Source organism: Phytophthora sojae, assembly GCF_000149755.1.
Source record: "Phytophthora sojae unplaced genomic scaffold PHYSOscaffold_4, whole genome shotgun sequence".
In the NCBI taxonomy this organism is placed as follows: Eukaryota; Oomycota; class Peronosporomycetes; order Peronosporales; family Peronosporaceae; genus Phytophthora; species Phytophthora sojae.
In genome coordinates, this window is record NW_009258118.1 from 2,610,268 (window position 1) to 2,631,934 (window position 21,667).

Consider the following 21,667-nt stretch of genomic DNA (forward strand, 5'->3'; position numbering starts at 1 on the left):
TACCGAGATCGCGGATCACGTCTTTAATCATGTGAGGCTTGAAGTCATCTGACAGCGATGCCCAGAATTCACGGTTCGCCAGCAACGTGCGGTAGGCCACGGAGTTTATGTTGACCAGGATTTGCGCCCAGACGCTGAAGAGCGGCGACACGATGAAATCAGCGAAGCCAACCTGCATCTTCTTGAGCACGATTGTATCTCGGTCCATGAAGGGCGACACAGGAAGACCAAGCTGCTTCTCCATTTCTCCTTGGACAAAGAACTCCTCCACTACACGGTCGGTCCACCGGAGCATCGTTTCGCGCTCCTTGGCTGGGTTAGATACGTCACAGGTGTGCAGGATCATCTTGAGCAGCAGCTTCTTGTCGCCTACATTCTTCACCAGCACCGCGTCTTCATCTAGCGCAGCCGACAGAATATTGGTCTTGAATAGTGCGACATCCTCGAAGTGCTTGGCCATATCCGTTGCCAGAACCATCTGAATGATCATGTCACGCGCGTACTTGAAGTCGTCGGGTGCTAAGTGGCCCAGTACGTTAAGGTCGGAGTTCTTCATCACCAAGAAGGACTGCGCCACGTGGTAGTTTTCCAGCACGGCATGGTCGTTGTAGCGCAGCGCGATTTCTGACGCTGTTGAAATATGGAAACCGTTGTTAAACCCGTCGTGCATGAAGTCGTGTACGCCTGCTGCGATCAGAGCCAGCGCGCGATCTAGCGGACGCAGATACGGCCCGAGCTCTGGCTGGATGAGGAAATAGTGCACGGTCTGCATGACATCAGCGGCGTGAATGGCGTTGTGGTACGGATTCGTAGCGATGTACCCGCGCTGGATCTCCAGCAGGAAATTCACAAGCAGGTTGCCTTCAATATTCAGTGCTTGGCAAGGCCCGTCACGCAGGAGGTGGTGGCCAATGTAGCACAACGCATTTCCACCCGAAACAACATGTACCCGGAAGACGTCAAAGTTCCAGGAGCTCACGCCCTGCAATAAATTCTGCAGCTCGAATTCCGACGCCGAGTCCAGTGTCGGAAGCAGCTCCCGCATTGTCGTTCCCCGATTTCCATGGGACAGTGAGTGTTCGTGGTGATGTCGGTGCGGCGTCTGAGGCTTCACCGCTGCATTGTTGTCAGAGCTGCCGCTGCCGACATCGTGTCCGTCCACGTCTGAGTCGGAGCTGCGTAGCGACGATCTCCGACGCTTGCGGTTGGGACCGTTCGGGTCCCCCTCCTCTTCCGTACCGGGCAGCACCTTGTTCATATCGCTGCCACGCAGCATCTCGCCGCGCAGCCAGTTCTGCGTGTCGTCGTCGACTCCTTCCACCGCCAAGAGCTCCTCGTTGGCATCGTAGAGTCTGTTGTTCTTGATCGCGTCAATGGCGAAGTCCAGCCCGTCCCTGAGCGACGGACGAATTGCCGGGTGGAACCTCAACTCGTTAAGAATGCGGAGCACGTGCTCCACGGGCGACGTGATCGCGCCCTTGTTCAGGTGCATGAGGTTCATGGACTTGGATCGCTGCTTGACCCGCTCGAAGACCACGAGCACGCGCAGCACGCGCAGGATCACGCGCAGCCTCAGGATCTTCACGACGACCGCGGACGTGGTGCCCAGTGCGGCCACAACCCCCAGCACAAAGCTGATGACGATCACCAGCGCGTCGAACAGCGCCCAGACGTCCCGCAGGTAGGGAAACCCGTACGCGAACACCTTGAGCGTGATCTCCAGCAGGAGGATGGAGCCGACCGTGATGTCCGTGACGTCGATGGCCAGCTTGTAGGACGCCAGCGTGTCGTCCGCCATCGTGAGCTGCACGGTCACGAACACACCGTAGAACAGCACGATCATGACGAAGAACAGCTCGACGCTCAGCAGGCGCATGAACTCGCCGACCGCCAGCCGCACGCGGTGCATGGTGCGCAGGTGCGCGACGCCGCTCTGCCGGCGCGTCGTGAGGTCGTTGGCGCCGGCGCCGCGCCGCTTGCGCGCGCGCTCTTCCGACGGGTGCGGCACGCTGTCGGCAGGCGCGACGGCGCGCGACCGGCGCTCGCCGTACGGGGAGCGGCGCAGGAAGCGGGAGAAGGTCTGGCGCTTGGGTTTGCAGGCGCTGGACGGCGGGTGCGCCGGCGCCGACGCGGACGCCGACGGCGGCGGCGGCACGGACGGCGACGACGACTCCCCCGACATGACGGCGGGCGTGAGACGCGCGCGCAACGCTGCGTGTTAGGTGAACGTCGGTCGGGGCTTGAGACGGCGGCGCCTGCTTCAGTTTAGTCTACTCGGCCCTGCCGCAGGTGTCTGTCGGTGACGGCAACGTTGCGTGGAGCTCGGGCGCGGCAGTTGAAGGCGTTGCCCTTGCGTCGGTGTCTTGTCGGCGGGCTATTGATAGCGTCGGCGGCACGACGAGCTATTGATAGCTACCGTTGCCTGCAGTTGTGCGCGCGAAGGGGCGTGAAGAGGGTGGAAGTGCACCCAAAGAACTTTAGCCGGCGATAAGTACGATTTTGCAATCGATTTGCCTCACGGCGGCGGACGTTTCGGCGATCGACATGGATCCTGGACGGTTGTCTCGACGAGTACAATAGCGGTGGGAATGCCTGGACGGGGTGAACGCGGCTACATTCATTGCGGGGGCATCGCTGGGCGAATATGTAGCTCTACAACAGGCTTGACCTGCGTAGGAGCTTGAAGTTGCACTGGTGTGCAAGCGCACGCGCGTCAATCATCGGGTCGGGATCCTGATGGTGATCACCAGACACGCCTGGCAGAGCAGGCCTGTTGGGGAAGTGAGGACGCCCCGGCATGTGCCGCGGACACCATGCTGCAGCAGCTTGCAGGAGCCTCAGAAGCGCCTTCCATCTGGGCGGTGTCATCTCATCTAGCACTGCGCGTGCTTGCGCTAACGCTTTGCACGGCAAGGGACCAGTTGCCGAGCGCATCAAAGCGATGGCCCGACCGCCAAGCGCTCGCAATGCAGGACAAGCAAACACACCTCCGCCTGCAGTGCAGCAGCACCCTTCGCGCCCAGTGGCACCTCGCCGCGATCCTTCGGCGCGGAGCGTTTCGCGGCGAATCCGCGATTTGAAAACGATATCCTTGAATTGAAGCAAGTGACATGCAAGCAGCAGCGGCTGCCGGAGAATGGAATGAGCCTTTTGCCAGCAGCAATGGACTACCTTCACTGCTGCTGGCGCCGCCGCGAAAACTGCGGCGCGCGACACGGCCGGGACACACCATCGCCAGCCAGCACCGCCGGCGACGACCATTTCTGCTATCAGCTCTACGCAGACGTCTGTCTCGCCGAGCGGCGGGGACCTTTCTCGGCGGGCTCGGCAGCACCCAACGCAGGAATCTCCGGCGGCCCAAATAGCCCGCAAATAGGCCGCGGCTTCCATATTTCGGCGCCACCTGGGCCCTTTTCGCTCTTGCTTCTACTACTATGCAACAGGCGTTGAGAAGAAACTTCCGTAATTCAGTGGACGTCACCCACAGATTAAAACTCTAGTATACAAGTTATCAGTAGTGTTATATATTCGTTAAGTTCCTATCAAACGCACTGAATTATGGAATTTCCTCGGCTGTGCGCCCTTTTCTAAGGAAAAAAATGTGTCAGGGCTTCGCCCATACAAACGCGAGTCAGTCAGCTCAGCACTCAACTTGAAGGGAAGAACGCAGACAGCAGCGAAATCCCACCGAGGCACGCAGCTCCGCTCTCCCGCTCTACCGCTCGCCCTCCGCCCTCCCGGTCACCCGTTCGGGGTTGTGCCGCCCCACCTTCTTCTCTACTGAACGATGCACCGCACGCGCCACTCGTCGCTGGACTACCTGAGCGGCGGCGCGTCCTCGCAGGAGGAATGGTCCGAGTTCCTGTCCACGAGCATGATGGCGCTGTCCACGGCCGACTCGGAGGCCGCGCCGCCTCCGGGCGTGGCGTCACCCACGACCTCGCGCCGCCGTCACCAGGTCGCCGACATCGGCGCCGGGCGCCGCGCCGCCAAGCCGCGCGGCATGTCGATGAACGAGACGCTGTCGCTGTCGCCGCCCCCTCTGCCGGCCGACGCGTGGCGCCCGCTTGGTCGGCGCGTGGCGTCTCCGCCCCCGACGCTCACGCGCTCGGCCTCCAGCTCGCCGCAGTCGCCGTCGCCGCCGAGCTCGTCGGATAACCAGGCCGAGCACCTGCGCGCCGTGGACGCGCATGTGACGGTCATGTCCACGCCCTCCACGACGTTCGGGCGGCTCGGCAGCAGCTCGTCGCTGCGAGGCGGACTGGACGCCGCCCCCGACGTCAAGTTGAAGCACTCGGCCAGCTTCCGCGGAGTCGTGAGCTCGTGTCTGTCCTCGTCGGGGTCGTCGTTCTACGACTCGTCGTCCTCGGACGAAGAGCAGCAGCAGCAGGAAGGAGGCTCGCCGCTGTCGAACCAGTTGGACGCCGGCGCCGTGCCGGCCCCGCCGCCCGTGGACCCGTCCTACGCCGAGTCGTGTCTCCCCGTGCTCTCGCAGCTCCCGCGCCCGCCAAGAAGCATCAGCGTGGACAGCGGCAGTGGAGCCCGCGCACCCTCGCTAGTGCACGTCAAGTCCCCCGTGCTGGGTAACAGGAAGGACGCACAGACGTGGCAGCTGCAGGACGAAGAGTTCTTGATGACGTCGCCGCGCTTTGGCTCGTCGCTGGGGAACAGGGACACAGGACACGTCGATCTGTTCCGTGGAAACAGCGTCGGCTCGCTGCTCTCCACGTACGTTGCTGTCCCTGTTCAAGCTCGGTGAGTAGAGATGTTGGGTCTGACCTCGATTTGTGTTGCTTTTGGTTGCAGTGAGACGAGCAACCAGTTCGATGACGAGTACCAAGGACACCCGAGGTGAGTTCGTGAAAGGAAGTTGCCTGCAACGGGTGTGGATTCCTCTTCTGACACGCTAGTCTATTTGTTCTTTTGTGCATTCAGACTAACTAAAGATTCGCGCGCCTCGTCGGTGGATTTCACTTTGGGACGCTCGCACGAGGTGAACCCGCCGCTGCCTCCGCCGCAGGAGCCCCTCCAACGTCTGCGTGCGCGGTCGTTCTCGTACTCTCCTGGGTACGGCTCGTCTGGGTACAACCCGTTCAACAAGCAGCAGTATGGCGCTCCATCTCACCACCAGCAGCAGCCCATGGGCCAAGAGTTCCCACAGACACTTCGCAGCTTCCATTCTGGAAGTGGTATGATGCAGCCTGGCCAGCCGCAGCCTCCCCCGGCGGGTATTCGCCCTCCGCGGGTCAGCATCCCCTCGGATTCTCCCATGCGCCAGTACCAGGTTCGTGTATTTGCCATTTTGATTCGGGATCTACACAGATCACTAATGGAGTTGGATGGCTATACGTCTTCTCTCCCTTGCTTAGTATGGACCCCCCATGCCGTATCGCCGGTACTCCGATGCGTTCGCAATGCCGCCGTACCCGGATTCATACAATGGAGAACAGCAGGAGAACCAGTCGCGCCAAGGCAACACGGGTCGTGGCATGCGCTCGTACAGCGTGGAGTATGGCAACTACCCGTCGACGCGGACAGTTCGCAGTCAGTCAATGGAGGGCCCACAGCTTTTTGCGTCCGCTCCACCAATGGAGTATCCGCCATCGTTGAGCCGCAGCAATTCTGCCGGAGTGGCCTTCGACTGGGGTCGTGCTCACATGGATGCAGCTCCCCCGCTACCGCCTGATGTTCGCCACGGAAGCGGTAACGGAGCGGCCCACTACCCGCCGCCGCCGCCCGAGGCATACTACGACGTGGAGTTCAAGCGCGGGCGACAAGAGGTGTTTGCCGGACGTGCTGCGTATAAGCCCGGTGAATACGTCAAGGTATGTGAGGTGTTGATGATTTCATAGTGTCTACAACATTGAGCTGAACGCTAATGCCTTGTCTGTGCGATAGGTGGAGGCGGACCGTGGAGAAGACATCGGCCGAATCGTGCAACGCACGACAGATGTGTCGAAGATTGGCTCAGGAAATGAGTCCGGGAGCCCTGGCGAGGACTCCATGGGGCGCAGCAAGCGCCACGATCTTCCGACGAAGAAAATTATTTGTGTCGCAAGCCTGCGTGAATGTGAAATGCTTAACGAGCAGGTGAGCAATTGTGGATGGAGCTTCCTTGCGGTGGGGTGCTTCCGAGTCTGATACTGACCAGTTGTGTGGTGCCGGTGATGCAGCGTAAGGAAGAACACGAAGTGTTTGAAGTGTGCAAGAGCAAAGTGCGTCAGCGCCTGCTCCCTATGAACGTGATCGACGCGGAGTATCAGTTCGACCGCCACAAGCTGACGTTTTTCTTCGAAGCCGACCGGTAAGGATTAATCTCGCGAAGATTCCGTCCATAGCGGTGTTGGTCCTGACAGTTGGTGTGACGTTGTCTGTTGTTTCCATAGCCGCATCGACTTCCGTGAGCTCGTGCGCGATCTCTTCGCTATCTACAAGACGCGCATCTGGCTACAGCAGGTTGTTCCCACCGGGAAGAAGGCGGGGAACGAACCCGAGGCCAACTAGTCGCCTGATGGCAACACCGCCGGATTGAGAGAGGCGAGGTAGAGCTTTTCGCAGTTCGGCAGCAATTTATTTCAACCGCCCAGCCTGGGAGACCCGCCGTTCGATATCACGAGGTCGGAACGCGACGACCTCGAGGCCGGACCATACATAGACAAGCAAGAAGGGCGCGGTCCATCCAGCAAGCTCAGAGGCACCCCAACCCAACTGCAGCACACGAAGACAAGCACGACTATCAACCCCTTACGAGAAACACGAAGCAGCAGTGAGAAATGCAGGGAGAGGACATTTAGATGGCGATTTAGACGGTATGTTAGAACTGGTGACGTTCGCGCGCAATAGAATGCTTTCGCTTCAACTTGCCCCGCGACAGGCGACGTCATTCCATGAGATCAATGAATTCAGGAATCATCGAAAGCGTTCTTTCTGGTTATCGTTTCCCGGCACAGATCTACTACTGGCAAGTGGCTTCCGAGGGGAGTCTAGTGGCCTGGAGCTGGACACATTTCGTCTCTTGTGTTTGCAGGCATCCGTTTCCACTGAACGGAGCACCTTGAACTTGACGTCGGCTTCAATGGTGGACCGAGCGCGCGAGTGGAACGTGGAGGCAGCACCGCGATGGTTTCCCCAAAACCGTCGACGCCTTCGACTAACTTTCCACTGAGGGCACACCAACGGACAGACGGCCCTTCATCTCGCTCATTCCGGGATATCAAGGCCGCAGCAGAGGCAGGCATCCGACCAGCATGAGAGACTACCTCCGCGAGATCGACGATGAGCGTGGCGAGACGCCAACATTTGGGCGTGACCACAGTCCAAACTCGACCGAAGCTGCTGCTGCTGGTCAAGGTCGCTACGTGGTACCGTTCACCATGTCCAGGGAGGAAGAGGCTGTCGGGATGGAGATGGCTCGGTCTCAGTTGCCGAGTTTGATGGCGGAGTGTGCAGCTGACGCAAGTGATGATGCCTGGACTCGCGTCAAGTCAAGCAAGAAGTCGGCGGGGGCCATCCTCTGGGAGAAACACTCTGATAAAGCCAAACGAAGGGCCAAGAAGAAGAAATGGGGATCGACCGGAGCGAATAAAGCAGTGTCCGTGTCGACAGGAGACGATAACGAGCCAGTGGTGTACGGTGTTCGGAGCAGCACAACAGTGAACGCACCGTTGGATATGGTGCTCAAAACACTCGACGCCTCGGTGGCCACTGCGCATCGCTCGTTCACCAGAATCATCTACGGGAACCTCGTTGCCGACACTTCAGTGCTTTTCCATAGCTCGACGCCCAGTACAGATTTCCTTGCCAAAACTGAGAGCGACAGTTTGGAAACTCTTGCGGTTCGCTGGTTCGTGTGCCGCTGCAGCAACCCGATGGTGTCGGATTGCGACTTCTGCCTGCAGGCGTACACCAAGCGATATTCGATCGATGAACTGGCAATGAATGGAGACCCCTACAACAATAACGCATGGGAAGACGACAACAGTGACGATGGGCGCAGTGAGACCCGCGAAGGGCTCCACCCGAGACGTGAAATGCCAGTGGCGTACAAACTCTTCCGGTCGATGGAGACGCGACACTGCCCCGAGCTGCTCGAGTCTCACCGCGTTGTTCGGTGTAAAGTTCCATTGGGCGGCTTCCTCTTGTATCCGACCGACTGCAGTGACAAGACCGACGTCGTCTTCTACATGAGCATCGCACATGATGCAAGTGGCGACCGAAGCATTCGTAGTGGGGGTGCAGGACGCAACAGTTCTATGGCAACGCAGTGCAGCGATCGACAGTTCCGTGCTCTCCAGAACGTCGTGCGGGAAATGGCGCTGCAAATTGGTCGCCTGGACAACGCGATTGAATCGTACAAGATGAGTCTTCATCTCGAGTCTCTGCGGACGCTGCAGTGGGTGCGCAACGCCGAGCGAACTGAATGCGTCGTATGCTGCCGCAGATTTAACCAACTAACGCGCCGAAGACATCATTGTCGACTATGCGGCGAAGTGATTTGTCGCGAATGCTCGGTACACAAGGACGTGGATTTACCCACGTTCGGCCCGACAGTACTGCGGGTCTGCACGGGTTGCGAGAGGATTCACTCGTCATCACGACCTCAAGCGTCCTATATACCTTCACAGACAGAACCAGAAGTCTCCACGCCACTTGAAAGAGCACGAAGACGCCGCGCAGGTCACGCTCCAATATCTGACATTCCTACACGCCGAAGACGTAGCACCTTGGACGAAGATTACTCGAAAAGTGATACGAACGAAAGACAAACGCGAGAAGCTGCTGACAGGAGATTCGTGACGGCTTTAGGTGCTGCTCAACGTCGAAAAGCGACCGAGCCGGCAGCAAGTTGTCCGAAACCTACGGCATCGCCTGTAATTGATCGTCGGTACTTTGCCAACAAGTGGGGCGGGACTCGGATGATGCCTGCACTGAAATCGCCCGTCGTAACGACGGCGCCCACAACTCCGAAGACGACGACCCCATCTCCGGTTGGAATGCATCGGTCATCGTCTGAGACCTTTTCAACCCCGCCGCTGCATCAACTACACAAACATCAGCTCTCAAAGGATCGCAAAGCGCCCAAAGCCACTGGAACTCGGACCGACCACGACAGCGAAGATGAAGACAAGTTTGAAAGCTATGTTCCCCACATTGAAAATGCGAGTCCCAGCCCAGACGGTCCGAGTTCCCGAGCACGTCCAATCTACGCCGTGAAAAATGGCATTCTAACAGATAACAATCTTGCAAAAGGTAACCAGCAGCCTCAAAACAATGCGGGGAGTTCAACTCAGCTCAACGTGATCGCGAGGAGCCAGCCACAGGACAGACCTTTAGTATATCGCAGCTTCGAGACGATGCAGCTTTACGAAGACATTTTCCTCAAGCTCTGCGAGAACTCGGCTTCCGTGCGGAACTCCAAGTTTGTTGCACTGACGCTGTTTACGAGAGCGAATCCGTACGAGAAGAGTCAACAGAACGAGATCGAGGCAGGAGAAGCCGCTGTCTACTACCTGAAGGTCAAAGGCAGCGCCAAGCTCATGAAAGTTGCAGCGAACTTGCGCTGCTGTGATCCGGTCCTCCAGTTGCAGAAGTCCGTGGTCACTCGAAACACGTGGGCACTGGAAGGCAAGTCTCCAATTCATCCGTCGGGCTTCGATTTCCGGCTGCTCCCGATCGTCTTGGGGCCTCAGCAGGCCAGATTCTACGCTGGCGTGCCGCTGACCGACAGCAAGAAACGCTTCCGCTATGGTGCCCTTGCCGTCTTCGACTCTGCTATTTATCCAGGCGAAGACGATGATTTGCCTATGAAGAAGACGCTCCAGGCTCTGCAAGTCTGCGCGCGCGAGGCTTTGATGGCCGTCGATGAGAGACGAAAGGAGCTTGAGCTGCGTACCTTCCTGCAAGCGCCCTTGATCCAGCTTCGGCAGTCTGAGCCAGCGCTACACCTCAGCATGGAGATCTCCCAGTCAAGTCCGCGCTGGCGAGACATCGTCCAAGGTGAGCAGGAGAGCCTTGACGGCGACAGCGACACCAACGACGACATCGACGAGGCCCAGCGCCGACTCGAGTACGAACTCGTGAATGCTCGAACGAAGAGCGACCCCGAGTTCTCCAACACTGGCAACGCCAGCGTCGGCAAATCCCGCGTGGAATACTTCCGAAGCAAGATGCAAGAGCTCGTGCGACAAGCCCAGGACACGCAGGCGCAAATGGCCGAGAACACGCTTGTCATGGAACGCCACGCCGTCCCCATTGCCTAAACAGTTAGCTCCTCACAACAAAAATGCCCGTCAGGTCCTCGGTGGCAGTGCGAACTACACGGCCTGCATGTTAAAATCTCTTGTTTCTTGAGCTTTCTCACGACACTCTACGGTGGCTGCAACAAGGGGCTGAGCAGGCCGCTCTTTACTTGGCCTCGAAGAACTCGTACGCCTTGTTGCGGAACGCCAGCACCTTGGAGTTCCAGCCCTCGCGCACGACCGTGTAGTACTCGTGCTCTCGGCTCGGCAGCGGCTCGTATCGCTCCTCGCTGCGCGTCTTCAGCTGCGATAGACAGGAATAATAATATAAGTGCGAGGGGATCGAGACATCATTGATGAGGGACTTTGCGTACGTGGGTCTCGCCGCGGAAGCTCTCCTTGACCTGGTTCACCGAGTAGAGCACGACGCCCTCCTGCTCCAGCAGCTGGTACTTGACGGCGCCGTAGCGCAGACCGCCGAGCGCCACTCCAGCCACGAACGCACTCAACGACATGGGATCTCCTTCACGTCGAACTTGGTCCGCACGTCTTGCGCTGCACGCCGAAATTAGTGTATTGGTGGTACTATTCAAAATAGCACTACTATTGTAACACTACTATATTACAGGATATAGGCTCTAAAATAGTGATGCATATATAGTGGCAAAAACAAGTATTAATACTAAGCGAAACGATTATTACTACTACTTTCCCGAGCTTCAAAAGCCTGCTCCTCGCGCTAGCGCTCTTTCTGTCATTTGGAGTGACTCATTTCTTGAATAGCGGGCGGGTAAACAGATCGGTAAAGTGCGTTGTAGTTGTCGAGGGACATAGCGGAGACTTCACCGTGCAGTATGTGCGTGCACCATTCGTGTTGCCCATCGAGGTAGCGCTGCCGTAAGTGGTCAGTCGCATCCTTCTTGATAGACTAATACATTCCACAAGCAGGTTCCGCTACCACAGAAAGCTCTGTGCTTACCGGGAGTGTTTAAGGAACAAAGCTCACTTATAATAGCCCCGACTACACCATCGATCGATCCAATGTGGGAGCTCGTCCATCTACAATAGGCATACATGCAAACTTCCGATGTGTGTGAACGCGAAGACCCCCCCCCCCCGCGCGCGCCTTGTCGTACTGGCTTCAATGAGCCAGGTGCAAGTGTCGGGTGACATCGTGCGATGGCTGATCATGATCCATGACGGTGGGTACTTGAATTACTACGTAATCAAAGCTACTGAATCTTGCTAAAAAGCTTGTGAATAGCTTGGACCTGTCTAGATCACGGTGAATCCCTAGCTGACGTTACTGGTCAGCCTCTAAACTTGCTCCAGTTTGGTTAGGGCGTGGTTTTTTAAACAACGTTTCAAGAAGCACTGAGACTTTGTGGTTATGCCACTACGGGCAAGGACTGGCCAAGTGTATGGTCAGGGATGGTTACACTGCATGATATGCACCGTGAATGGTAAAGGGGATAGTAATATTGTTTCATTACTATTATAGTATTACAATATGACATATAATACTAAATTGGTTGTCTACTAACATATGTATTAGTAGTATCGTATACGTGTTAGCATTTATAATAATAGTATTATAACTACTAGTCGAAATTTTTTACCAAACCCAGTCATAAGTCTGGGCGGCCACTAAATCGTGCCTAACTATGCTAAAACGCTACTGACAACTCTTAAAAAGCTGGTCGGTTTTATAATTCGTATGCAATTGGAGCACCACCTCACTGGCCTATGTACGCCAGTTTTTGGCGGGTGCGTGGCCAGCCAGTCAGTCCTTGTTGAACCGATGCAGGCGGAGGACGTGCCCATGGAGGCCGCTGCGCCCGCGCAAGGCGAGCCACAGGTGCCGGCGGCTCCCGCGGAAGAGATGCCGTTCACGGAGGAGGAGATGGCCACGACGTTCAAGGTGCTGGAGGTGCTGGCCAAGCGCAAGGAGCTGCTGGAGCAGAGCAACATGCGTCTGATGCGCAAGAAGCTGGCGCCCGTGTCCGAGTACATGGAAGGCCGCAAGTTCGGCGGCGTAGGTCGCAAGAAGTATCTCGAGGACAAGGCCATCCGCGAGGAGAAGCGCGCGCGACACAACCAGCGCAAGATGCACGACAAGCGCCACATCAACAGCTCGACGCTGCGTCGCGAGCGCATCGCAAAGCTCGAGTCGCTGCTGCAGCAGGGCAAGGAAGACCCCAGCAACCTGCTGCCCATGATCGCCGACGGTGTGGCTGGAGAAGACGTGTGCCACTCGACCAAGGCGCTGACCAACGGCCCCGAGCCGGAGCTGCAGAAGCTCTGCACGGACGAGGCGGAGCAGGCGAAGGAGGAGAAGGCGGCGGCCGAGAAGAAAGAGGCGAGCGCGCTGCTGGGCTTCCGCTCGTGCTACACGTGCAAGAGCCGCTTCGACAAGATTCATCACTTCTACGACCAGCTCTGCCCGCGTTGCGCCGAGCTCAACTTCACCAAGCGCTTCCAGTCGGCGGACTTGCGTGGCAAGGTCGCGCTTATCACCGGCGCTCGTGTGAAGATCGGATTCCAGGCTGCTGTGAAGCTGCTGCTGGCGGGAGCCGCGGTCATTGCCACTACTCGCTTCCCGAAGGACGCAGCCGAGCGCTTTGCGAAGCACCCGGAGTACGAGACGTTCAAGGACCGACTGCAGATTTTCGGCATTGACTTCCGTGACCTGGTGCACTTGGAGCAGTTCTGCGACTTCGTTATCAGCCGCTACTCTCGCCTGGATATGATCGTCCACAACGCGTGCCAGACTGTGCGCCGCCCGCCCACCTATTACAAGCCACTTGTGGACAAGGAGACCAAGGCGCTGGAGGCGAGCACCAAGGAGGTTCAGATGCTGATGAACCACCAGCAGGAGTTCGAGTCGCACGTCAAGTCGCTGGCGCTCCCTGCTTCGTCCGACGCCAAGGCTGTCAACGCAGGCGGCAGCGTTGTCATGTCGTCTGCGTTGAAGTCGCAGGTGCCGATGATCGCCGGCGAAGACCACCCTGACGACCATGCTGAGGCATTCCCTGAGGGCATGGTGGACGTGAACGGACAGCAGGTGGATCTTCGCTCGCGCAACTCGTGGTTGCTGCGCATGGGCGAGGTTGCCACCCCGGAGGTGGCAGAGGTTTTCGCCATCAACACTCTGGCGCCGTTCATCATGAATAATCGCCTGGTGCCGCTGCTGGAGAAGAGCGGCGTGACGGAGAAGAAGTTCATCGTCAACGTGAGCGCCATGGAGGGCAAGTTCTACCGCTACAAGACGCCGAACCACCCGCACACCAACATGGCCAAGGCCGCGCTCAACATGATGACTCGCACCTGCGCCGAGGACCTGAGCAAGCGCCGCATCTACATGAACTCGGTCGACACGGGGTAAGATCTACCGTCCTATTCACTTGCTATACTGTGCTGCATCTGTACTGACCTTGAGTGCTTATGTGTTTCGTAAATCGTTCAGCTGGATCAACGACGAGAACCCGCTGGTCAAGGCGCACGCGCACGCCCAGGCGCACAACTTCCAGACGCCCATCGACGAGATCGACGCCGCCGCGCGTGTGCTGGACCCGATTTTCGTCGGCTACAACTCGGACGAGACCATCTTCGGCAAGTTCCTCAAGGACTTCCACGAGACCGAGTGGTAGGCGGGCGGTTGGTTAGATTTGCCGCTTGTAAGCGCATGGGCGCCATGATAGAGAGATGCACTTTGCTACACGTACCCCGACGTCATTGTAGTTCCCTTGCACCCTGTGATCTGATTGGTTATAGCACATCGGTACACCGTACCATTCGGCATACATTCAAAGGGCGCGGTGTAAGCCTGCTCGCGATCCGCGCCAGAACCAGATTTGCCTTCAAGAGCACAAGTGATCCCCAGACCGAGGCAGCAAGAAGATGAAGGTGGACACGCGCGTGGACAACAAGAAGTACGGGCTCGCGGAGGAGAGCAAGGTCTGGTGCGCGGTGCACCCGGTGCTGCGTCACAAGCTCACCAAGCTACGCGACGAGCGCACCGACAGCCGCGTTTTCCGCCACCTGCTGCGAGAGGTCACGTTCTACCTCGGGTGCGTTGCTCTGCTCTGTGGATGAATAAGATAGAGAGACCATAGACCCATTAATAACGGCGCTGGTCGATGCCTACGTGCAGGTATGACGCGACGGATGATCTGGAGACCGTCCCGAAGAAGATCAAGGTGAGATAAGGGGAAGGCTTCGTGCAGAAGGATGAGCAGTTACTGAATAAGATATGCAACGTTGGTGTGGGTTGTCAGACGCCGAAGGGGGAGCACCAAGGGGCGGAGCTGTCCACGTCGGTGGCGCTCGTTCCGATCCTCCGCGCAGGTCTTGGAATGGTATGGTCACTATTCCATCCAATGTGGTGGTCAAATACCACCTTTACCTTTCGCTAATTGTTGACTTGCTTTCATGGTGTAGGTGGAGCCGATGCTGGATGTCTTGCCCAACGCCACTGTTCACCACATCGGTAGGATCGCCAACTCTCGTAGTTTGTGCGGATTAAGCAAAGGGGGAACACTAACGATCGCTTTTACCTTCTGTAGGTATGTACCGCAACAAGCAGTCGCTTCTGCCTGTACAGTACTACAACAAGCTGCCGAAGGAGTGCAATGCCGACGTTGCCATCGTCCTGGAGCCGGTCATTGCCACAGGTGAGTGCATGAAAACGAGCAAAGGACCTTACAGGTCACTTGCTAGTGTGTGAATCAAGCCCACAACTCAATTGCTATGACTTGACGTGCGTTCATATCCGCAGCTGGTACGATTCTCGCAACGCTGGCCGTCCTGAAGACGTGGGGCGTAGAGAAGATCAAGATCGTGAGCGCAATCGCGTCGAAGCAGGGTCTGCAGGAGGTGTGCGCCAAGAACCCGGATGTGGAGATCTTCCTGGCAGCAATCGATGACGACCTGTCCGAGGTGCGTAGCGTTGCGCAGCTAGCTAGGATGTTGCTTCAAGATGTTTTTGACTGCCGCGCACGTTTCTGACCGCTCGCGTCTTGACAGGATGGCTACATCCTGCCCGGTCTCGGCGACGCCGGTGACCGCGAGTTCCAGACGGGCGCGCAGCTCGAGAAGGTGGAAAACGCCCACAAGAAGCAGAAGCTGTAAGACAGAGGAAGGCAAGCCAAGGCCTTCCACGCTCAGTGTCGATCGCAGCAAGTTGCAGCACAGCAAGTTGTAGGGGTGGGTAATCGACCCAATCGGATTGATCGAGATGTACTTTCTGACCGATCGGATTAGCCAGTGCCGATTCTCGATTCATTTCGGGTTAGATCCGATTGATCGGTCGATCCAATCCGACTACCAAGATATAAAATACAGCAGTAATACCTCCAGAAAATGCTTCTCTACATATCGCATTCACTACATGAATAATTTTTAAGTGACCCCTGCAATGACCAATAGCATGTTTCCACTCTAATCTCTTATACATTTTATCATGTCCGAAACTATAAAATACCACAGACTTCCGTACAACCGACGCTTCACAGCAAAAGTTCATGTGTGGCTTTAGTCTGCTCACGATAGTGCTGGTGTTATCTATAACAGGGACTTGACGTGCGCTGGATTCGCGCTGAAATCGGCCTGAGACTTAATCGCATGCGGACCTGAGACAACATCGGTATCATTGGCACAGTTCTCGTAGTTCTACTTGTTGTCCACCAACTCGACCACCACATTTAATCCGCTCAGCGACAGCCGAATCTGCGACTTGGCGGTGCGCGGCGCCAACACCACCTCGACAGCCTTCCACCAGCTCACGTTACGCGACTGAAACTCGGTAGGCGCCTCCCACGCATCGCCGCCGCTACTGCTGTTGCTACTGCTACTGCTACTGCTGGGCACGCACTACAGCTGCGCGAAATCGTTCCAGCGCGTGACCGGGTGCTCACGCACTTTACGATCAGCACAACGGACGCGCCACCGCTACCTTTTGAGCCCCGGTACGGAATCCCAGTGCACCTCATTACTGGGCGGTGATTCGTCGCGGATTCGCAGTAAAGCAATTGGTCCAATCAGGTGTGCACACGTTGGGCGTCTGCTTGAAGTTGTCGATCGAATCGGCCGATTCAATCGGATCAGATCGGCTTAGGCCTGCCGGACCTTGCGAACTTCGCAATGCGAAGTAGTGCATGCGCAGCAATCTTCCTCGCAGTTTCGCCTTTGCCATCTCGCACTAACGCACCTCTCCGCATACCTTCATTCCATGGAGCCCCAAGACAATTCAAGTGCAAGTTCATCCTCCAGTGAACCAAGGCGAGCTCCTGGTAATCGACGCTCCGGCATCTGGACCTTCATTCGCGATAACAGCGATGGGACCTTCACCTGTCTGCTGTGTCCCACCGACTCAGCTCCGGTCTGGAACACGGTGGCTCATACTACGTTTCGGCGACACCTGAAGCGGCAGCACGGAGAAGAGTACGGAGGCGACGAAGATGCGTCTCCGGCGGACACGAGAGGCGCCCGCCAGACGGACTTGCTCGCGTTTGGGTTCAAGCGATACGTGCGGCAGCGCACGTTCGACAAGGCGGCCGCTGACAAGCAGCTGGTGGCCTTGATGGTAGCGAACGCGCTTTCCCTGAGTCTGGTGGAGAAAAAGGAATTTCGTTCCTTCTGCAGAACACTTCGCCCTGACTACGTGCCTCCGACAAGGAAGACGGTTCGAAAGAAGATAATGGCGCGCTGGAGGTGCGAAAAGGAGCTGTCGCGGCATAGCATTCTTCAAGATGTTAAAAACTGCCGGGTATCTGCCGGGTATCCGCCACGACGGACTTATGGACACCAGCGGCAAAACGAGGCTACATGGTTGTGACCATGCATTGAATCAACGACGAGTGGGTCATTAAGTCGGTTATGATCGGGTTTACGCGCGTGGAGTATCCCCATTCTGGTCCCCGCATCGCACAGCATCTGATCGATACCATTCGAGCGATGAGCGGATCTCTTTTTGCAAAACTATGGGCGATCACTACGGATAACGCCGCCAACAACGGAACAATGATTGATGAGATCAACGAAACACTGGAGGAGGAGATTGTGGGCTACGACCAGCTTGCAGGGACGGCTTCGGGTGCCACCTCGACTCCAGAGCCTACGGAAGCTGCCGCATCCCAAGCCAAGGTCGTTCATGTGCGATGTCTGGCCTACGTTTTTCAACTTGCTGTCAAGGAAGGCCTTAAACGATGCCCAATCATGGATGACAGTGTTGGTGTCATCCGTGACATACTGAAAAAACTGTCGGAGTCGCCGTCGTTACTTGAGGCGCTGACTGATGTCTGCGCGGCACTCAATGTGACCTTTATATCACCGGAGCTCGACGTTGTGACGCGGTGGAACAGCACCTTAACGATGCTTTCTTCAGCTCGTTCGCTGAAGCTAGCGATTGGTGAGTTACAGCGACGGATTCGTGGCCGTCATGAAGGCAACAAATGCCTTTCAATAGGCCCTGGCGATCGTCTATCCCGGACACGACTTGGGGCTATCTTAATGAGCTCATAGCTTTCCTGAGACCGATCAAGGGCGCGACTACACTCATGTCTGGCAAGAACTACCCAACCTTTGGTGTAGCGTTGGTTGTCTTCCATCTCGTCTTGAAGCATGCGGGGAAGACGACGGAGACTGCTCTCTCGATGTACACCAAGGATTTTGCTCGCGCGTTCAAGAAGAAGCTTGACGAGTATATCCCGCTCGTCAAAACCGATGATGCTCAAATTGCTGCCGTTCTCGGCCCTCGTGCGAAGTCGTTCCTCGTCAAGATTGACGTCAATGGCGAGCAAGTGAAAAAACTAGTCGAAGCGGAGTATAAACGCGTGTATCGGGCCCCATATGAGCAAAATGAACTGCGTAGAAAACAATCGGAGAAAACCCAGCAGCAGAAAGAAGAAGCTGAAGACGAGGACGCGCTGTACAGCCTTATTGATGAGCACATTGGGCACGAGTCGCACGCAAACAGCAGTGGTGAGTCATTTTCAAGTGAGTTGTCTCGCTGGCTTGACCACAAGGATAAGTCCATGAACCTGAAGACAGGCAGTCGAGCTGTGTGCAACTGGATGGAGCACGAAGCTGCCTCATTTCCTCGAATTCAGATGATGGCGCGCGATTACTTGGCTGTGATGGCTACTTCGGTGCCTAGCGAGGAAGCATTCGCTGCATCTGGAACGACGATTACGCCTCGACGAGCTCGACTTGCTGACGATGCTGTTACAGCGATCATGGAGCTGCAGCATTTTCTTGCCTTCAACCTTACCTCGGGTGATGTCCATGCTGAACCAGTAGACATTAATTGGACTGAGAGCTAGTGTGTTGGTGGTCGCAGTGGCTTTAAGTCTGTAAGAGTCGCAATCGTTCATAATGCTCTCGATCCAATTCGCCTTTGATGAGCTCTTTGCATTAATGACGAGTACATAGCGCTTCTGCTGCAACTTGATATGTGGTAAGCTTTTGTAAAGCAACCGCGTTGCACTCTAGGAACACGATACCATTTTTGCGCAGAATCATCTCAAACGAAGTCTGGCTCGCCGCCTTGGACGAGCTCGAAGAGCATGTATCAACATCGCGTGGCATGATGCACTCGCTCACATGGCGCACAGAGACAAGCGGATAATCGTGCCGCTGTGAAGTTACACCGCACTCGAAGCCTTGGAAAACGAGGCGAAGCGCTGCTCAAACAACCACAACTTCTGTGAGGCGGTCACTCTAACGAAACAAGGAGGAGCTATCTCCAATTGCTCAATCGCAACGAGGTGAAACGCTGTCCGATAATTTAGCACCTGAACACCCGATGCAACGAGGCGAAGTGCTGCCGCAATTTGAAGTGGTTCGAAGGTGTGTATCTCCAATCGAAACGAGGCGAAGCGCAGCTCCAATTTATCACTCCATGGGGTCTGAATCAGGGATGCGAAGCGCTGCTCGAGAGTCTCCGCAGAGGCGGAGCGTTGCCTGATAATTTTGCGACTGAAGAGGGGCAACGACTAGGGGAAACGAGGCGGAACTGTGCCCGATTGTGTGCGATATCAAAGTGGCGGGGCCACTGTTGTCAAACATGTCTGCTTATCCAGGCAGGTTAACAATGTTTTCAACGCAGATATCGCTACCGAAATCCGGTTGTCGGACTCAAAGCCTATCTGGCTGTTGTTTCGTGCGAAATGTAGTGACGCAGGAGGGTATGGCGACGAATTTTAAGCGACTGTTCGTTGGTTGCGTCGCTAGAAATGACAATCTTGCGCATGTCCTACGACTTGATCGATACCGGCGCATTGACGCCGTATTGAATGTCAAGTGCGCAGCAGAGCACGACAACTCAATTCTTTCGGTGATGTCGAAGTGATGGTGCCCTCACCGTGTTTCAGGGCGAATATGAGCGGGTCGCCGTCTCAACAAGCTGAAAGTGGAAAATCGCGGAAAACGAGCAGTGGGGCGATTAGGTAGTGGTTCCTCGCTGAGACTGCGAGCTATTTCTTGCGAGCAAATACAATTAATTTGTGGTGGTCATCATTACCTGTAGGATTTCCCAGCAACAGAGAGAACCGGGTAGCTGGTGCTTGGTATTTTGTGGCTTCCAGTTTGTCTGTATCTGCATCAGCTGCATTAGATTTTGAAAATCTTGTATTGTTTTGTGGTTATTGGCGAACTATACGGCTATCTCCTGGTGATTATGTTTGGTTGTGGTGGTGATGCGATAATTTCGAACCGTAAACTCTCGCGTTGGACTTTTGACCACGGAATTTGCAGCTTCAAGCCGGGTTGTGCTCACGAAAATGAGCGTATTTGCTTCGCAATATCAGCGAATTCATGTCTTGTCGACTCGAGTCGGCTGGTTTTAGCGTCGTTAATCAATTAGTGGCAAGGTCTTGCGCTAGACCAGACCGTGAACCTAGTATTCAAAGCACATGCAAGTCTCGAGGTTGTCCCGAGTCCACTGAGTCGCAAATTGTTATCGTAGCGTGCTCTGAGAGTACACAAATGCGTTTGCTTGCAACTCGAACGCGCCCAGTGTCTTCAATTATTCTTGATTCCTCCATTTCCAATTTTACCGGCTTCCGCACAATCAACGTACTCTCCGCAATGTAAAAGCCATCATCTATTTTCCTCTGCAACATACCAAAACTGATGGCATAACTTCCATACGCCTGCGTCATTCGTGCCCAGCACGCCTACGAAAGGCTTAACACAAGAATCCCGAACAACAGGCCAAATCGCTTCTGTGCAGACTTTCAACCACTTTACAAGCTTTTTTTTTCTGAAACGAGAACGTAATGCTATCCATTGATTGACAAAACTGCACTTTGGAAGCAAAACATTCCTACAGCTCCTCGAGATCCTCCTACACGACCCACCTGTCTCCTCTGCGGACAATGCCAATGGCTGAGGTGTCTTTTCCACTTGCTTGCTTGGCTTCTGGTACATCTCGCGCAGCTTGAAGGTAATCAGGCGGTCGCACTCGGCGATGATGCCCTTCTCGTAGATGACGTTCTTCTGCAGGTAGTTCTCAACGATCAGAGCCTTGAGCATGCACTTGAGCGCAAGCGCCTGGTTCGTGGAGCCGTGACGTGTGATTGGCACGCGGACGGAGACGTCGGTGCCCCTGGCACGGACCTTGTACAGGGTCGTCTTGGCCGTCGGAGCTGTGGCGGGTAGCGGATCTCGCTCGCGCATTGCTACGCCCACCGAGAATCGACTGTTGCACGAGCTGCGACGCTGGTTCTCACGCTGCATGTTGTAGTTAAGCTTGTCCAGAACCTGCTCGAAGGCGGCACGTTAAAGCGTGACGCTTCACTTGACCAGCAATGACGCAATCCGCAGCGCAAGGCTGGCTCGCCAGTAGAGCGCATTCAGCAACACAAAAACCCGTTAGCTCAGCTATTCACACACACACCACCACATACACAAAGTGGCAACCAACGTACTGTAAGTCTGCCACACGGTCTTCGTGTCGTCAAGCGTCTGGCAGCCGATCGAGTAGAAGCGCGCATCATCTTGCAACCGCCGTTCTCGCACGACAAGTAGTCGATGGAGGACTCGGTCTTGACGTTGACGTTCATGTGGCTGTACTCGCTGTAGCAATCGTCCGCGTACAGCAACTTCTTGTCGCCGAGTCAGAACTCGCACGAACCTGTGTGGATGAGACCGTGAGAGAAGATGGCATTGGCGTTGGTCGGAATAGGCTGCGGCGTGCCGTTCCGGTTGGTGAAGCTGCAGGCCGCGTCGTACAGCGACATGCCGTCCAGCATCGGCTCGGGGTTCTTTGCAGATGTTGGTCGCCTTGGGGCATTTGAACACCTCAACGCCCTTCTGGGTGTTGCCGGCCTCGCAGCTCGCGAGGCCAGTCGCAGGTGTGGCGAGAAGCGGGAGGCCTCTTCGTTTTTGTTTTGTGATATCGACTATTGAAAGCATCACATCTGCGAGGG

The 21,667-nt window shown here is 56.1% G+C and overlaps 9 protein-coding genes across 9 annotated transcripts; 6 read left to right on the forward strand and 3 right to left on the reverse strand.

Moving 5' to 3' along the window:
- Window positions 1-106: 106 nt before the first annotated feature.
- Window positions 107-1,003, reverse strand: PHYSODRAFT_384436 (hypothetical protein; the record flags this gene model as incomplete). Its single annotated transcript, XM_009528104.1, has 1 exon — window positions 107-1,003. A coding segment is annotated over one exon (897 nt), but the record flags the coding sequence as incomplete, so codon positions are not given.
- A 4,411-nt stretch (window positions 1,004-5,414) lies between these two features.
- PHYSODRAFT_264270 (hypothetical protein) lies at window positions 5,415-6,504 on the forward strand (the record flags this gene model as incomplete). The annotated part of the gene is made up of 4 exons (XM_009528105.1): window positions 5,415-5,825; window positions 5,899-6,090; window positions 6,174-6,304; window positions 6,387-6,504. The coding sequence occupies 4 exons, from the start codon at window positions 5,415-5,417 to the stop codon at window positions 6,502-6,504; spliced, it is 852 nt and encodes a 283-aa protein (XP_009526400.1).
- A 929-nt stretch (window positions 6,505-7,433) lies between these two features.
- PHYSODRAFT_314724 (hypothetical protein) lies at window positions 7,434-8,347 on the forward strand (the record flags this gene model as incomplete). Its single annotated transcript, XM_009528106.1, has 2 exons — window positions 7,434-8,205; window positions 8,265-8,347. The coding sequence occupies 2 exons, from the start codon at window positions 7,434-7,436 to the stop codon at window positions 8,345-8,347; spliced, it is 855 nt and encodes a 284-aa protein (XP_009526401.1).
- Window positions 8,348-8,357: 10 nt separating this feature from the next.
- PHYSODRAFT_503634 (hypothetical protein) lies at window positions 8,358-8,519 on the forward strand (the record flags this gene model as incomplete). The annotated part of the gene is made up of 1 exon (XM_009528107.1): window positions 8,358-8,519. A coding segment is annotated over one exon (162 nt), but the record flags the coding sequence as incomplete, so codon positions are not given.
- An 834-nt stretch (window positions 8,520-9,353) lies between these two features.
- Window positions 9,354-10,259, forward strand: PHYSODRAFT_331326 (hypothetical protein; the record flags this gene model as incomplete). Its single annotated transcript, XM_009528108.1, has 1 exon — window positions 9,354-10,259. The coding sequence occupies one exon, from the start codon at window positions 9,354-9,356 to the stop codon at window positions 10,257-10,259; it is 906 nt and encodes a 301-aa protein (XP_009526403.1).
- A 31-nt stretch (window positions 10,260-10,290) lies between these two features.
- Window positions 10,291-10,792, reverse strand: PHYSODRAFT_560007 (hypothetical protein). The gene is made up of 2 exons (XM_009528109.1): window positions 10,613-10,792; window positions 10,291-10,542 (listed from the first exon to the last, which is right to left on the reverse strand). Exons 1-2 carry the CDS (start codon window positions 10,751-10,753, stop codon window positions 10,405-10,407), a joined length of 279 nt encoding a protein of 92 aa, XP_009526404.1. The 5' UTR covers window positions 10,754-10,792; the 3' UTR covers window positions 10,291-10,404.
- Window positions 10,793-12,216: 1,424 nt separating this feature from the next.
- On the forward strand, window positions 12,217-13,888 carry PHYSODRAFT_502037 (hypothetical protein; the record flags this gene model as incomplete). Its single annotated transcript, XM_009528110.1, has 3 exons — window positions 12,217-12,483; window positions 12,553-13,619; window positions 13,705-13,888. 3 exons carry the CDS (start codon window positions 12,217-12,219, stop codon window positions 13,886-13,888), a joined length of 1,518 nt encoding a protein of 505 aa, XP_009526405.1.
- Window positions 13,889-14,101: 213 nt separating this feature from the next.
- PHYSODRAFT_544971 (hypothetical protein) lies at window positions 14,102-15,317 on the forward strand (the record flags this gene model as incomplete). Its single annotated transcript, XM_009528111.1, has 7 exons — window positions 14,102-14,308; window positions 14,392-14,437; window positions 14,516-14,596; window positions 14,679-14,727; window positions 14,804-14,911; window positions 15,016-15,176; window positions 15,264-15,317. Coding segments are annotated over exons 1-7 (669 nt in total), but the record flags the coding sequence as incomplete, so codon positions are not given.
- Window positions 15,318-20,562: 5,245 nt separating this feature from the next.
- PHYSODRAFT_331329 (hypothetical protein) lies at window positions 20,563-21,490 on the reverse strand (the record flags this gene model as incomplete). Its single annotated transcript, XM_009528112.1, has 5 exons — window positions 20,563-20,583; window positions 20,643-20,999; window positions 21,037-21,069; window positions 21,167-21,314; window positions 21,369-21,490. 5 exons carry the CDS (start codon window positions 21,488-21,490, stop codon window positions 20,563-20,565), a joined length of 681 nt encoding a protein of 226 aa, XP_009526407.1.
- Between the last annotated feature and the right edge of the window lie 177 nt (window positions 21,491-21,667).

Coding starts and splice junctions, on each gene's coding strand:
- PHYSODRAFT_560007 (XM_009528109.1), bottom strand. CDS start 10,753: ATGTCGTTGAGTGCGTTCGTGGCTGGAGTGGCGCTCGGCGGTCTGCGC. Junction 10,543..10,612: donor GCTTCCGCGGCGAGACCCAC/GTACGCAAAGTC, acceptor TGTCTATCGCAG/CTGAAGACGCGCAGCGAGGA.